The sequence below is a fragment of the Staurois parvus genome, unplaced genomic scaffold (assembly GCF_062004578.1).
Source record: "Staurois parvus isolate SC_StPar_1 unplaced genomic scaffold, SC_StPar_1.0 ptg000096l, whole genome shotgun sequence".
Taxonomy (NCBI): Eukaryota; Metazoa; Chordata; class Amphibia; order Anura; family Ranidae; genus Staurois; species Staurois parvus.
Window position 1 is genome coordinate 4376137 of NW_028317892.1, and position 17191 is coordinate 4393327.

At 39.4% G+C, this 17191-nt stretch overlaps 1 protein-coding gene across 5 annotated transcripts in view; it reads left to right on the forward strand.

Annotated features, from left to right (window-relative positions):
• Positions 1–16869, forward strand: part of ANO8 (anoctamin 8) — a 131764-nt gene extending 114895 nt beyond the window's left edge. For 2 of the 5 annotated variants that reach the window (XM_089670845.1, XM_089670848.1), the window contains 3 exons: positions 1406–1516; positions 2166–3314; positions 5315–16869. In XM_089670845.1, coding sequence (XP_089526971.1) covers positions 1406–1516; positions 2166–2825 — 771 coding nt within the window. In that variant the 3' untranslated portion in view covers positions 2826–3314; positions 5315–16869. The remainder of the gene's footprint in view (positions 1–1405; positions 1517–2165; positions 3315–5314) is intronic. The other 3 variants (XM_089670850.1, XM_089670846.1, XM_089670849.1) reach the window with 3 other exon arrangements.
• Positions 16870–17191: the final 322 nt, after the last annotated feature.

Sequence of the window (17191 nt, forward strand, 5' to 3'; positions counted from 1 at the left end):
CGTTCTTGCTGGGGCTTATCCTGATATTCCTGAACTTAGGAAAGCCATAAATTATGCTTGATTTCCCCATCAACACAGTCAGTGTTGATTGGGGAATCACTCTCGCAACACTATCGTGTTCTTCCGGCAAGGACCCTTCCCTGCTGACAGAATACAATGATCACTGCTAGCGGCTCTAGCCGCCAGCATTAATTGTATGCAGAAAATCTGACAGGCTGGTTGTACTGTAGTCAAACTTAAATACAAACAGCCTGCCCATAGATGGATCGAATTGTGGCTGGTCCCTGCTGAACTGGACAAGATTCAATCTATCTATGGCTGACTTTACAGTATGTCTTCTTGGTTTTCCACGGGTCTGAGATTAAGGCCCCTGAACCAGCTACTACATTTTTAAACATAAATGTTCATACCTATGTTTCTGCCGTAAACTGCACTCTGATGCTGAAAAGGGAAAAATGTATTTTTACCTCCAAATAGGTGTGATATATTCCATTAGCAATCATTACACCTGTCAGTCCACCACATAAGTGAAACTATCTGGGAAAAAAAAAAGACCAGGATGCTCAACATTATGATATGATCTTGAAAGCATAGGACTCGTTACCTGTGTCTAAATACTTTCCTTTTGAATATTTGAATCCCCTTGTTGCTTTGTAAATTACAATCAGCTTGATGAAGGGTGGGGATGCTTGAAACTGTCTTCATATGCTTTTTGATGCACCATTTTGTAGTAAAATAAAGAATAAAAGAGCATCTAAAGAGTGCTGTGCTGTGCTCTTATATTGGTATATAAAAAGTATATAGAAAATCAACATGTTGAAGTTTTTATTTTAATTGTTTATTGCTAGATGTGATATACACTTCAGTAATGTTTTTAAATGTGCTACAATTGCTGCAGCTTATGGCTGTCAAAGCAGGTGCTAGAGTAACCCTTTTAAATGTGGTGTTCTAAAATACTAGAATCTCAGTATACTCTTCCTTACAGAACAAAAGTGATGGTTTTATTTTTGGACATTCTAATTAATAATTAATTGATACTTAAAACTGGATTAATGGTCCTTGTCCTTTTATACTATGTGTTAGTCTGAAACGCTAGCCAGTGGTTTCTTGATTTTAGAGTTGCCTCATCACACTTCATACACTCCAATATGTGGATTATATATACCTCTTAATAGAAGACCAAACCCGTTGGGATCCAGCATGTATAACCTACACAGTTGGTACCTCACCATTGATCGTGTCATCAGGTTTATTGTACACCTTTTATGAATTTTTTTTTTCATCCTGTGCATATGTGCTTTGCATCACTTCCAAGTAGATTTTAACATGATTGCGTTTTTATTAAAAATTATTATGTAATAGTTAATAAACTGCTTATGATATTTTTATCTTTTCCACATCACAGCACTTTGCACTGCTCATGAAGTACATAATACATGTGGTGATTCCAGATATTCCAGGATGGGTAGCAGAAGAGATGGCAAAGCTGGATTATCAGAGGAGGGAAGCATTCAAGGTACATATTATATCTTCAGATACTTCTACAATATATAAAAGTTTTGGTTTTATCTTTTAATCTTGAATTGTTAAAGAAAGGATTTAGGGTTGTTGCTTGCTAAAATCTAATAAAGTATTACTGTCCTACTGTTAGAATGATGTATGGGAAACATGATATTTTAAGGCCAGGGAGAAGCCATATGTAATTCTCTTCTAATCGCCCTTTGCTGATAAGGCATTTGGCTAATGTTACCGTGTTTAAAGTAACCAATACAAATTAATATTCATGCACATAATTTTATACCAGTGATGCTGATAAGGTTATTTAGATGGTCTTTGGCAATAGATCACAACATAGATAGCAGATAAAATCACATTTTACCTGATTCTGACATCACAAAATAGTGAGCTTGCCTTCAAACATTTACAAACTAAAAAAAAATAAAATTTTCAGAAGTATAACATGTAACCATTCAGATACGGTCATTTGCACTCTTCGGAAAACTTGTCTCGTCAACATGTGTGGTCATACCATTTAGAGCTAATTAACTTCTGTGATGCTACTGTTCTGTATAATATTTACTATTGGGGAAAAAATAAATAAAGTACAGATACACTGGAGTGTAACTTTTTTTTTTTTTCTTAAAAATCTCATTTCAATTTTACAGAAACATGAGCGCCAGGCTCAACATCGTTACCAACAACAACAACGCAGAAAGCGGGAAGAGGAAGAGAGACAGCGCCATGCAGATTACCATGCACGAAAGGAGCGAGAATCGAGGGGTGGGGAGGAAGGAAGATCTGGACAGGACTCTCAAACACATGACAAAAACTCAAGTAAAAGTAAGCCATGTGGTCCCCAAGGGGGCAGTACTCATGATAAACCGAAAAGGCCAAGCTCCCTGCTGGCCAGCAATAATGTGCTGAAACTCAAGCAAATTATACCCCTGCAGAGCAAATTCTTGTCGGGGACCAATGCCAAATCTCCACAATCTCCTCCAGGGGGAGATACCAAAATTCCCAGCTTCCTGAGTTTCAAGTTCTTGAAATCCCCTGAGACACGGAGAGAAGCGCAGCCAGAAAGAGCCCACTCTCCAACCAAGCCTTTTCATCCTGGAAAGTTGTTTAACTTTGGAAAAGGGGAAGGGCAAGGGCAAATGGGTGGCAATGGTATAGCAGCACCTATCTCAATACAACCTCGTGGGGCAACAGCTGTGACTGCCTCTTCAGATGGAACAATTCCTGGAAAGTCTCAACTTAATGGAGTTTCAGAAGACATGCCTGTGGAAGAGACTGAAGAGGGCCAGGGAAGGGTGCATAAACAGTGAGCCACATTTGTCCTTCAGCTGCCTCCATTCCTCTTTTAGAAAAGAGCATAACAGTGCTGTCAGAGGTGCGTTATTGTCAGGGGAATTACTTTCCCAGAATCTCTTGGAGTCCAGGAAAAGGAGGATTCTCCAGATGCTGAGATGCCACCTTATTTAGCTACACTGGTGCAATATGCTCCGTACAACGGTGTCACCTTGAGACAAAAAGGTGCTGCGTTGTATCTTGATGCTTAGTATCATTATACAGTTCCAGCCTTACTGGATCATGAACAATCTGAGCTGTGTATTGTTACTGGGTATCCATATACATCTCAAGCTTTTTGATAAGTGGAATTTGTTTTTGCGAAACACTGCGCTGTACCATGGTGATGACGATGAGTATCATACACATGCTGGGTCTGGGTCTTCACATCCCAATGATTTCATGGTGTATACAGTAACAGAATATATCCAATACATATCTGAGCCCTCAACAGTGAGCTTTCCAAGGTATATAATGATGATTATTTCTGTGCTGAAGTTTTCCACTCTGTCGTCCTGGCCAGGAAAATTGCAATATACTCTAGGACCTTTTTCAGCATTGGCTAAGGAGTGGAGATGGCGTCTGGGGTATTGTAAATGACATCCTCTTTGGCATTGTCTTTTCATAAGCCAGGCTGGCCGAGTAGGGGGTTAAAAAAATCATTACAACAGTTCACCATGGATAAGTCAGTCTGTGTCTCTGGTAATTTTCCCACTCCACCACTTCATTCCTTTCAAAGAGACCATCAATATGATAAAGTCCCTCTAACATGCAGAAATCCAGTTATGTACTGATGGCCATAGCACTGGGGGAAGAGAGATTCCTTCAGTGCTTACTTGATGCAGTCATGCTTGAATTGATGGATTTAAACATTTGGCTTCTATAAACATCTGTTGATGGAGTTTACAGAGAAGCTAAGCAATGCCATGTAGCCACCTTTGACTCCTTGTGTTTGAGCCTGTATGGCCCATAGAACCCAGCCAGTTTCCTTCTTTCATTAAGATTTGTTAGGTATATGACTGCTGGGATCTGGTTGCTATGAGCATTACAGAACACTCGGTTGCTGTGAGCTTTACAGACCCTTACTTCACAAGTTTTTTCTACATTACCCCCTCTAGTATGTATGTTTGGTTTTTTTTTATGGTTTTTCATAGGAGCTGGATGGTTAATGACCATTCCAACAAAAACTGTAAACAAACAGCTTCACCAGTTGCTGCTATATACAAAGCATTTTTCTGGCGTGTATATTTTTCTTTTATACACAGAGACAGGCATATTTTAATAAGGTAGTGCAAAGGGCTAATGCAATCTGTATGTGCAAAGGGCTGTAAATGATGGCAACCAATCGGTTTAAATTTTTTCCTTATCTCACTACAGTAACCTGATATCTGCTTAGTTGGTATGGATTTCTGTCCTTTGTACATATTCATTGCACTGTCTGATTAAATAAGCCTGAAAGGGCTTTATATGGAAATATAGTATGTGGCACATTGATCAGAAGGCTAAAACAACCAGTTCTTTATGACGAAAACTGACACTGGATTGATATGAGTTCTAGCACATTTCTGTTATTTGCACTCTTTTTAACCCCTTGTAATAATAATAGCTATACATTGTGAGGGTGGACCTCACAATAAAGATTGATATCTCTAAATTAACATGGTAATATCTACCCATGTTTGCACACTTGTACCTTGGAGTGTGAACATTCTCAAGCACAGTATCCTTGCTGTGACAAAGTCACAGTAAACCATTTTGGCTGGTGATCACTGTCCGTAAATCTAAAAAAAATGCTTGTCTCCTGCTACCTGTTTTCATTGAACACACACACTGCTACATTGTGCCCTAGCCCAGTAGAGCAAGGTAAAACAAATTTAAAGCTTTTTGACTAGCATAGTTCTTGCTGGAACGGCAAGTATACCCCCTGTCATGATGCATTAAACAAAGTCCAACATAAACAAATGACATAGATCTGTCAAATAATGTTCCATTTATGTAATACAAGTAAAAGATAATGCTACTGTGAGATGTTCAACCCATGTATGGATAGAGTTTCTATTCCATTTCCAGTCCAGCCCCAGTTATTTTTTGGGGGTACTTGGGAAATATTTGTATAAAAAGGGAGTGCAACCATCCCCTCCCCCCACACACACACAACCGCACACACACACATATTACTTATTAGATGGCTACAACCTACCCAATCAGTAGATGAGGGACATAGAAGTGAGTGTTGTGTACAGTTTGCACTCATTTTCACCATTCCACCAAACCGCTCTGATAGAAACAGCTTTTTTTTCCCATATACTGTACATGTCTGTTGTGTAAATGGGAGGCTTTTGAGGAAGGCACGCAGGGCATTTGAATACATTTAGAGACTGAAGAAGAAAGGAGCTTTATACTTCAGATATTCAGTTTTCTTTGCACTATACTCTAGGTGCTGAAGTTCTTTTTATGTTTTTTTCAGCCTCCAATCTGTCTACGGAATCACTTCTGACATGCTGTACTTAAAGTGGAACTCCAGCCCAAACTTGTTAGTTTTGGAAAGACTGGAGAAAGGTTAGATTCTCTGTTGGGTATTTATTGTTTTCTGTGTCCATGCTGGGGAGATTTCTCCTCACTTCCTATCCCAGCGACCACCAGGGTATTGCTGCGAGTTGAACATCCTGATTCCCTGCTCAATAAATTCCTAGGGTGTATGCGCTATTAAGCAAGGGATTATTACTGAGAAAATATTGAAAATTTTGTTTGGCAGGAGGGAAGATTAACACCTAATGATTAAAAGACAAAAGTAGGTTATATGGTTTGTAGCATGTATTGACTTTTAGGTTGGAATTTACAGGTCATTGAAATAATGATTTGGCTCCTCATAATGCAAATAAACAATATGGGTAATATAAAAAAAAATGAAAGGCTAAAGTCATGTGTATAGGGCTGCTGTTCCATATCCGCTCAAGCAACACTGGATTTAATGTAGATGTTATCAGCATGAAGCAGTGTAAAGGTGTAGAGATAGATTGACACAACTGAAACATACATAAAGGGAAGAGTATGGCAGCATTTTTTTCTTTAGCTTAGGAACACTTTAAGGTCTCCTTTACAGCAGTTAGCTAGATTCAGCAGATTTCAGCAGCAAGAATCATGGATTCTTGTGGCTGGGATCACAGGTGTTTGCAAACAGATGTATTTTCTCAGCCTGTACAAAGCAATGACAGGCTGAGAGGCCACACACCAAACAGTTGCCTGCAGTTAGGGACGGATGAACAACCCTGGGTGCAGACATCTGTTCCACAAGTAACCACTGGGTGCAAACAGCTACGTCTCCTCTCATCCTGTCATTGCTTTGTACAGGATGAGCAACCACAGATGTTCATACACTGGTGATTCCAGCCACAAGAATCCCTGTATGCAAGTAATTGTCCGTGTAAAGGAGACCTTAAGAAGTAAACTGTCCCATGATGGACATACACTCACCGCCCACTTTATTAGATACACCTGTTTAATTGCTTGATAACACAAGTTGCTAATCAGCCAATCACATGGTAGCAACTTAATGCATTTTAGGCATGTAGACATGGTGAAGACGACTTGTTGAAGTTCAAACCAAAAATCCGAATGGGGAGGAAAGGGGAATTAAGTGGCTTTCAACGTGGCATGGTTTTTGGTGCCAGACGGGCTGGTTTGAGTATTTCAAAAACTGCTGATGTACTGGGATTCTCATTCATAACCTTCTCTAAGGTTAAAGAGAATGGTCCGAAAAAGAGAAAATATCCAGTAAGCTGCAGTTGTGTGGATGAAAATGCCTTGTTTGTGTCAGAGGTGAGAGGAGAATGAGCAGACTGGTTTGAGATGATAGAAAGGCAATAGTAACTCATGTCAATATGGACCAAAATCTCTAAAGGAATGTTTCCAACACCTTGTTAAATCTATGCCATGAAGGATTAAGGTAGTTCTGAAGGCAAAGGGGGTCCAACCCGGAACTAGCAAGGTGTACCTAATAAAGTGGCCGGTGAGTGAATATTACAGTGGTGTTTTGTTTGAAAAAACACAATGTATAAGAGAAGAGTGTTGAGAAGAGTGTTGAGAAGAGTGCATGAAAACTGTCAGAATCTCCTTTTTTTTCAATGAAAGGAAATGTCTAATTGACTGCTGTGAGCAGTAAAAACTGTCCTGCTGTTGACATATTAGAGACTTCACACAGCTGAGTTTAGGAAAAAAGAAGAGTAAGAAGATAAGACTGTGATGATGTGAGGATAAAGCCACATAATACTGTTAGACATGGTTTATGTAAAGAAATCCTACTTTATGCTTAGTTGTTTTGTAAGTTGGTTGACCAAAGAATCTATTTACTAGAACAGCGGTCTCCAAACTTTCTAAAAAAAAGGTCCAGTTTATTGTCCTTCAGATTTAAGGAGGGCCAGACTGTGGCCAGTGGGAGTAGAAAATGCCCCAGCATCAGTGGGAGTAAACAGTGCCTCAGGCTTGGTGGTCAGTGGCAGTAAAAAAATGACATAGGGCCTTCTAGTCTGTAGGAGGAGGAATAGTGCCCTATCATTGCTATCAGTTGGAAGAATAGTGTCCAATCATTGGCATTAAGGGGAGGAATAGTGTCCAATCATTGGTATTAGTGGGAGGAGTAGTGTCCAATCATTGGTATTAGTGGGAGGAGTAGTGTCCAATCATTGGTATTAGTGGGAGGAGTAGTGTCCAATCGTTGGTATCAATGGGGGGAATAGTGCCCCATCATCAGTATGGGTGCGGGGAATAGTGCCCCATCATTAGTATCTGTGGGGGGGGTATAGTGCCCCATCATTGGTATTTAAGGGGGAATAGTTCCCCATCATTAGTATTTGTGGGGGGAATAGTGCTCCATCATTAGTATCTGTGGTGGGGGGGTTGGGTCCCATCATTGGTATCTGTGGGGGAAATAGTGCCTCGTCATTGATATCAGTGGGGGTAATAGTGCCTAATTGTTTATATCAATAGGAGGAATCATGCCCTATCATTGGTGTCATTGAAAGGAATAGTGCCCCATCATTGGTGTCAGCAAAAGCAATAGTGCCCCATCTTTGGTGTCAGTGGAAGGAATAGTGCCCTAAGGGCAAGATAAAGGCAAGCAAAGGGCCTCAGTTTGGAGACCACTGCACTAGAGGAAAGATATCATTATGCATGGGACAGGTATGTATCAAAATGATAGGCATTTTATTTCCTTTTTCGCAACCCAAATGAGTATTGTTATAAGATCTTAAAGAAAGCGCATTGTGCATTACAATTCTGAGAACTTTCAGAATTCATTGACAGGCGCATTTGACCTGCATCAAGTGGGTTTTGCATTCGCTCGAGGGCATTTATGCAGGTATGCTCCCAAGCTAGGCTTGGTATGTCCATAGACACACACACAGCGTCGGTAATTTATGCCCCTGCCCCCTCCTCACAGGAGTTTGACTGACAGCAGCAGGTGCCTATAGCTCCCACTGCTCTCAGTGGGTCCTGTGAGACCAGTAAGGGAGGAGCATGGCGGTGCAGCTAGGACAGAGCTGAAGTGGTGAGAGCAGTCAGGTAAGTGTTTGGGTTTTGTGGGGGTGGAGAGACAGTTAGTGTGATGTTTTTAAAATACAATCCATTGGATTACTTTTAGAACTACACCTCTATGTAGCTACTTACAGTTGGTTACTCAGTGTTCAGCTGCTGATGCCAGTCACAGTAGGGGAAAGACCTATACTGCTGTCTAAGAATGTGATGGATGAGTTCATGAGTGCAACAGCAAATAAGAACTGGAGAAATGCTTGTTTTAGTATTTGTCCTTGATGTAAGAACACCTAGTACATAAGGGGTCCACTAGTGCATGCATGTCTCTGCATTGCTGACATTAAGTAGTGCAGTTGGGCTTGTAGGGGAACTCAACCTAAGTAAAGTATCTCAGCCTTGTGTTTGAAAATGCTGGGTCTTCTGACACTTTCACTACATAGGCCAGCTCCTCTTACAAGTAAATGAATTAAGATCAAAGAAAGCGGAGACAGACTCCAAAACACACATACAATGTTGCCTGACATTTATAAATTTGCTGGTTGCCAGTCTATGATGAACCCCACCCTTAATCCCTATCCCCCTGCCATAGGAGGGTCATGGTTTCAGTACACAGCTGCAACATCACTCCACATAAATAGAAAGGGTATCAACTGTTGTTCTTCTTCATCATTGGGAGGCCAAACCCTAAAATACTAAGATGAAGTTATAAACGCTCCCGGCAATGATATATTTCATACCACATACTAAAAGAAAATGTATACTGAAACAGATGAGTGTTAAATATCTTAAAGACTTTAGATAGTCTTACATAGTTGGTAAGGTTGGATAAAGACAGGAGTCCATCCTGCTCAGTGTGTGTGTGTGTGTGTGTGTGTGTGTGTGTGTGTGTGTGTGTGTGTGTGTGTGTGTGTGTGTGTGTTTATGCCACTACTATTTTCCATATAGCTGTACATTGTGTTCCTTAAGAAACAAATTTAAACGTGTTTTGACTTTATCTACACTCCCTGCTGACACCACCATTTATGGAAGGGAGCTCCACATCCTTACCGTTCTAACTGTTGTAAGCGGTGAGGATGTAAAAGGCATATAACTCGAGGTAGAAGTGGTTAGATTGTCTCATCTCTCTTCTTGTATTTCCAGCCATAGTGGCTATTGAGCCTTTTGTTATGGATCCCACTTTGCAATACCATGACTAAATCCAGAAACTATGCAAGTGCTCCTACTCCTTCTAGTAGGCAGGCAGCTAAGAAAACTAATGCACAGCTAAAATTGCTCATCACAAAACCGTATGAAGGGAGATTCTGTCAGGTGCACTGTAAATAGGACATGCATTTTTACAGAGTTATCTTTTGCGGCTCTATGGAGAGAAAGGCAACTAGTGGGTTGAGAAGGTCCATTATAACCAAAATGTGACATTATTTAATATAAAAGCACTTGTTAATAAATGTAAAAGAATTTATATTTTATGCATCATATTTATTTAGCTTAGTGGGGGTGATTAGAGAAGCAATCTGACTTTAAAACCAGAAGTTTGCTTTGAGGCAGCTAACAAGACAGCATTTTAAATATGGACAGTCATGCTTTAGCTAACTCAAGTATCACACGCAATTGTATAAACAGCTACAGAAATAAACTCATACATGACCTCAGCTGTTCTTTATTCAGGAATGCTACATATTGGATGTTGTCCATAAGTAAATTGTCATTGTCACTTAAACACTAGAAGCAAAATATCACATCTAGAAAGGTTCTCGTTTATCCAGGTCATGTATAGATCTCTACTACCTGTGACCAGGGGCCATATACAGTCCTTTGGCATGTATTCTGAGGTCCTCAAGTCCCATGCAAACTATTGTCTGTGTGTTCCTTACCTAAGTGCTTACTCAAGCAAGTGAAGGAAAATATTCCCTAGACTGTCTTCAAGTAAGTAAATGATTTGGTTTACTTCTTTCACACTCTTACTTTTTCTGAGCTGTCCATACATTTTCTAGTTATGCATCCATATCAAATATAGCAGAGGTCATTTTTGTGGCTGTAGGGAGCACAAATGTGGGAGCACTGATTTTTAAAATGGTTGTAATAGCTGTGATCATGTAATGTGTATTCAATCTATGGCTGTCTTCTGACACTTGTCCCCATCCTCCAACACCTAGAACTCCTTCTCCTGTTTCATGTTTGCAGTCTCTGACCATCTCTTGCAGCATACTGTAATCACTGATCATCTCCTGTTGTATGTTTGTAGTCTCTGATTGCTTTCTGTGGTCTTAACTTCACTGAATATTATGTGGACACTTTGTCAGAGGCTGCACTTGTGGCCCCCATATCAAGTAAGTTGTCCAACACTGAAATAGATAGTAGTAGTGTGTTGCATTTAACTGGCTTTCTTGGTTCTGAGTGTCAGGAAAGTCCAGAAAATAGCATATAGTTTGTAAGTTTTTTGAGTGTATTTTGCTGGCCAATAAATGCACTTCTAATTGGTCCATTAAGTATTATAAATAAACCCGATAGTCAGGAGATTGTTCTCATACTCTAGGCATACAGGCACGGCCTGAAACACAGCAGTGCTTTGACAATAGAGTATGTGAATGTGTTGGGTGCATTGCTGTGTAATTTGTTGTACAGTGCATAGCAGTATTGACCACTGCTAAATGGTTTTTCTCCCTCTTGAAGGTTTACAGGGTTTGACTCGTGTTAGATCTGATGGATATTAGGTTGTCTCTTCAGACACATTTATTTGCCTATGCACATAGGTCATGAATTTACTATAACAGAGAGCAACTGCCTGTATCGCAAGCGGCAAGTATAGCACTTAGTGGTGACCAAATCCACTAATGCTTGTAGGGAGTTCTGTGTTCATTTGATACTTTATTGTGAAAGGCTTTCAAGTAGCCAGCTGATATCTACACAATGTTCTGATACAGTATACACAACAACTGGGTAAAATGATACTATCAGAGCATCACATAATAATATAATTAAGAAAATGATGTAAAGAACAAAACAACCCTATTTTAAAAAGATCAATGTCACCTTTCTTAAGTCACTGGTTAATCCAATATTTAGATTTCATAGAACAAGGCCTTCAAAGTATAGAACAGAGCAAAGAAAATGCCTTACATGTTTACTTATATACCCTTATTCTGAGTGCTCAGTTGGTAAAAAGCATGGCTTTAAGCTCACAGAACAACAAAATGCCTCCTTCCTTTCCTTCTAGAAAATCAACAGCTGGAATCCGGTTTATTTGTACTGGCAACGCTGACGCTCTTGCCTTTATAAACAAGCCCAACTCACCTTTAAAGCTGGAGAGGAAGAATTGCTGAAATGCATGTGTATAGCGGCTTACTCTAAGAATGTAAGGTCAGGAACATTATGACAGCCCTGTGTAAGCTCATGCCTATCATTAAGTGGCTTTGACTGGTACATGGATCCTTAAGCAGGGATCGACTGAGATGGCCTGCAGCTGACCCTTGAAGTGTGCAGATGTCTGGTAAGGATTGTCTTCATGAATGAAGCATTCTTCGGGTCATGTTAATTATAGCTTATTCTCTCTGTGTTTTCCTACATCTCGTCTTCCATTTGTACTAAGATATGTCATGTTTTCTAATATCTGTTCGTACCGATGCATCCCTTGGGTGTAGTCTTAATGGTTTTTCAAGGACTAGTCATGTTAGCAGATGTATTTTCTGTAGGTACCATTAGCAATTGAGCTTGTGGCTTTATGACAACAATCATATTGCCATACAGCTGTCTTCTATCCCTGACGTTAACAGCACATTTCAAGAAATGCCTCCAACTTCTCATATGTAACGATTTACTGCATATCAACATGGAAGAAAAATTCTACGCATTTAGATATAAAAAACGAACTATGCAAAGAGAAAAAAAATGTTGTAATTAATGTATAAAATATAGTAAAATAAACCTTAGTATTTCCTAGGTCCTGATCACTTGGCTACATAGCTAGCATGCCCCGAGCCATGTGCTTGACACAAAAAAATAGAGAAAAATGAAAGATGAGACTTCGAGAGAATTGTTTTCTAGGTGACTGAACATTTCTGCTTTCACTACTGAACCTGGTTTAAAAGAGCAGCAAGAATGAGAGAAAAGGGAACAGTGCTTACTTGAGGAAGCCCTACAGAGACATGTGTCAAAGACCAAGATCAAACAGATGACAAGGGCACAACAACCATTTGAATGAGTCTGGCTATTTCCGATGTACAGAAATAACCCTAATAGAAGGGATGAACTACCAATACATTTAAAAAAGTACAATTACCATCCTGCCCAGCTTTCCTAAATGAAACTCCTCATCCACCAGCTGCATATTGACTTGAACAGGATAGCCATGGTCTCAGGCTAATATACTCCTTGCCACTGGTTGCACTTGCACAGTTCACCATCATTTGCTTGTATCGGGCCATTTTCTGAAATGAGACAGTAAGTGAGTAGTTGGAGGGTATTTGGATAGTTTAGGTCAGGAGAGTTTGATACAGTGGGCAAGTGCCTTCCAGTGCAGAAAAATGCTGCTTCAGCCTTACTCAAGTGCTGATTACATACCCAGAAGCCTAGGCGTTTGGTCACATGACTTCTGCTGAGCAAGAATCTGCCAGTCAAAAAGCTGATCTTGACTAGATACAGTATGAAGGCCACTTGGTCACGTGATTAGATGTGTAGATAACATGATCAGTGCAGGAGTGAGCATAGAGAAACTTTTACTCCCAGAAATATATTTGTCCTTCTATTACTTTTTAATCAGTTTCCTCTCTTTGAAGCTAATAAATAGTAAAATGTAAACGGTCAGTCCACAAAACTAAGATTTCAATTTTTGGTTAACGATGTAGTGTTAAACCACCTAGCAATGTTTTTTCATACATCTCGGGGTCTTCATCTACATTGAAGTTCTCAGATTTGCAAACTAGCTTTTGGGAGGGCAGTCTGCTGGATTATTACTTGTACCTTTTACTGTTATATAGAGAGAAAACACATCAAGGAAGATGGGAACACCCAAAACTCCAAGTTCAGCAAGAATACAGCTAGGACCTGTAGCAGTGATATCTTGCCATAAAAGTGACTCAGCCTACTACATTCCATCTACAGTAATCCTTTAACATATTTATGCAACTATTCTAAGTTGGGGAAAATGACCTGTTTTGTTGCTTGAGGACTGGAAATAGGAAATATTACAGTTGATAAAAGAATCATCATCTACGTATATCTGCTCATAAGGAGGTGGCCTGTGTAGATTATGGCTGAACCATGCGCTAAGTGACCTTCTTTGCTAATAGAATTGTCACACTACAGCAGACTCTCTAAAGCAAATACATCACTAATTACTTTAAAGAATGTCAAACACATTTGAGCTTAAGCTTCAACAGCCAACTCAACTATCTGATAATGAACGTGTTCATAAAATGCACTATGGCATGGTATGGAAAAGCCTACAAATCAAAGACAAGCCATCAAGACCTCTACTGGTCATCTTTTTACAATATATCTAGTATCGTATATAAGAAAAATGGAACACAATTAAAAACACATCGCCGGATTTGATAAACAAACCGGATGTTTTAAAATATAATAGGTGGGCATGTTTGTAGCCGTTTCAATCATTTCTACATGCTGCAGTTTTCATTAAAGAGAAAATATAGCCTTTTATAGTCCCGTAAAAATGAGCAGTTTACTGTAAATCTATACCCAAAATTTGAAAACATTTTTTGGGTGTATAGTTTTGTATATGTAAGTGGGGGCATCCCAAGTTTCTGATTGCAAGCTCTGCTTCATAGTGCTACACAATGATTGTGCTTTAGTATTCCTCGGTACAAGCCCATCAATATCACTCTGAGTAAAAACAACATGCATTCTACAGCTTGCCTTGTAACTGATTATATCTCAGCAACTGTTCAACAGACTATATTAGAAATGAAAAAAAATCTGAATTTAAAAAATTGCTTTCAGATAAACATTATAAAGTCTCTGAAAACACTATAGTTTCCCTTTTAATTGAAAATTGCATTATGTCCTCATGCTGAGTGAACACAGGAGACATCAGCTCAGCAATGGTTTCAGTGAGAATTGCATTCCCATCACACTAACGTTTTGGAGAAATATCTCTTCGAAGTGTTCCTGTATTTAATGTTAAGAAAATGGAATGTGTGGTGTTTCCTGTAGACCCTTAGAAATCTGTTCTCAGTGAAACCTGGTGCTCGGGTGATGTGTGCATCAGCTCAGAAAAGGAATAGCATGCTGCAGATTTAGTGTAAAAAAAAAAGAAAAAAAAAGTCAGCATGCAGAATTTATAAAACTGCCCTTAACCTATTGCTGGAACATTGATTTACAGCAGGTATGATTTTCCCTGTTTGAGAACTCCCATCACCCTAGAAACCCTTTGATATTGGTTCCTAGCAGTGTTGGCAAATCAAGCAATCATAAAACGACCTTTTTTTTTTTTTTTGTTCTCCAGCATGCTCAGTATTAGAATTAAAACATATCATAAAGTCACTGCATGTGTGGGTGACATGAGATCAAATGCAAGCATGCTTACCAACCCAATTTACAAACCTAAATTTGGTTTAAAAAATATTTGCAATTATTATTTCTTAACCCTTCTGTATGCATCAGTTGAAGCAGAAAATAGGACAGTTCACCAAAATGCATGAGAGCGTTATCAAGTCTAAATACCAGTTTCTGTCTAGACACCTTGATAAACCAGTCGCTTTTTCCATGGCTCCTTTAGACTTCATTCTACATTGTGTAATTCAGGAGAAGATATCTGTATTAAAAAAAAACATAATGTGCTCACCAGTCACCCTGAATGGACTGGCCTAAGGTCTATTTATTTTCCTTTCTTCTACTGTCAGTAAATGTTTGTCCTAGGTGGCATTATACAATGACCATTTCACTGTCATCAATTCAGTAATTACCAGTCTGAATCCATTTCTGTTGCATCTTTAGGTAAAAATAATTTTGGGGCTAATATCACGGCGCTGTTGGGATTTTTTTAGGATGAACTATACAATTATCTAAGCTATGTTAATATAATTGTCTTACAATGGCAAAAAAACTGGGGACCTCAGAAAAAATATTGGTAGCCCAATCTGAACATATTTGCAAGGGAATGTATGCAAAGTTTTTTCTTTCTAGCCTCTCCTGCAGCTGGCTTAGCAATAAAGCCGCAATATTTGTCTGCCCTAGGGTAGCTTGTCAGTCCTATACACACAACCTGTGCACTGAGGAGTTCATTGTCCCAAGGGAGCATCAGAGTGCAGATCTTTGTATTTGGTAACAGAGAAAACGAGAGTCATTAAAGCATTGCAAAATAGTACTATTGACCAGATGTGTCCTGTAGAGGTGCATTGTAAACATGTCATTATTATTATTATGTGTAAAGGATAAGTTCTCCTTCCTTGACCTAGCATCAGTAATTGCCTTATGACGACATAGAACAGGGGTAGGCAACCTTGGCACTCTGGCTGTGGTGACACTACAAATCCCACCATATCTCTGTATTTAGGAATCGTGTGTTGCTGTCAGTCTTACAATGCCTTGTAGGATTTATAGTTTTACTATAGCTGGAGTGCCAAGATTGCCTACCCTGGATTCAGAGCAATGCAAAAAAGTCAGTCTTTAGTGCCTGCCTTATTGCGGCCTCTACTCCCATCGTGGTGATTGTCCATCATACAGGGCTAAGAAATTGACAAGGTTTTGCCATAGAGACACATGGAGACCCCGCGTTTGTCATGGGATGGATGGATTGCCATTATTCCACAAGCATTGGTCTGTAAACAGAAAAATCAGCAACGTAGAGGCTTTGCACTGAAATGTTTCCTTCCTTTATATAAGGCGTATTTGGCATTTTCTGATGCATATGCTGGGACTAGCCCTTTTTTATTTAATGGAGTACTTATCCTTTAAAGCACGGGTGTCAAACTGGCGGCCCTCCAGCTGTTGCCAAACTACAAGTCCCATCAGGCATTGCAAGATTGACAGTTACAAGCATGACTCTCAAAGGCAGAGGCATGATGGGACTTGTAGTTTCTCAACAGCTGGAGGGCTGCCAGTTTGCTTTAAAGGGAGCTTGTGAGGATATAATATGACAGCTGATGTAGATTTGTTTTTAAGTTTTCAGGTTTTGGCTTTACCACCTGAGTGTCTCAAGCCTGGGACAGTCCAACATGGGAGTTCAGATTTCTCTTGTTGCATGCTGTTCCTGGTCGGTCAGTCACAGTGAGCCCTCAAACCATTCCCTATTTGTATCCTCACAGGTACTCTTCAAAAGTACTAAAAACAAGCAATCAGATGACAAGTCTTTTCTTCCACTAGAGATCTGCAGAGCTTGGCGTGATAAACTTTGTACATCTGTAGGCAAGATTTAGAACTTACTCAGCTTACTGTCTTTTAAATCAACAGCCTGGGGAAATGGGATATTTATTTCTTTATTTTCTCATATTTTTGTAAAATCAGCAAAAAATGCAATAAAAATATATTTCAACAAAATCTCGTTTTTTTTTCTTTCTCACATTAGATGTTTATTTTCTGTGAAAAAAATTTATTTAAATCAAGCACGTTACACCTTGTGCTGTGACCTGTATTTTTCCACATCAGATAAACGCAGGTCACTGCACAGGTACATAGACAACAATGGTGCCTTGTTTACATCACATTGTTGTGCATGTGGCGTTAAAATGCAATCTATGCATATAAACACAACATACATGAACTCCTGTAAATGCGATGCAACTAAGCATAAATTATTGTGTGCATGGCGTTAAAATGCAACCTATGCATATAAACACTACATACATGAGCTCATGTAAAT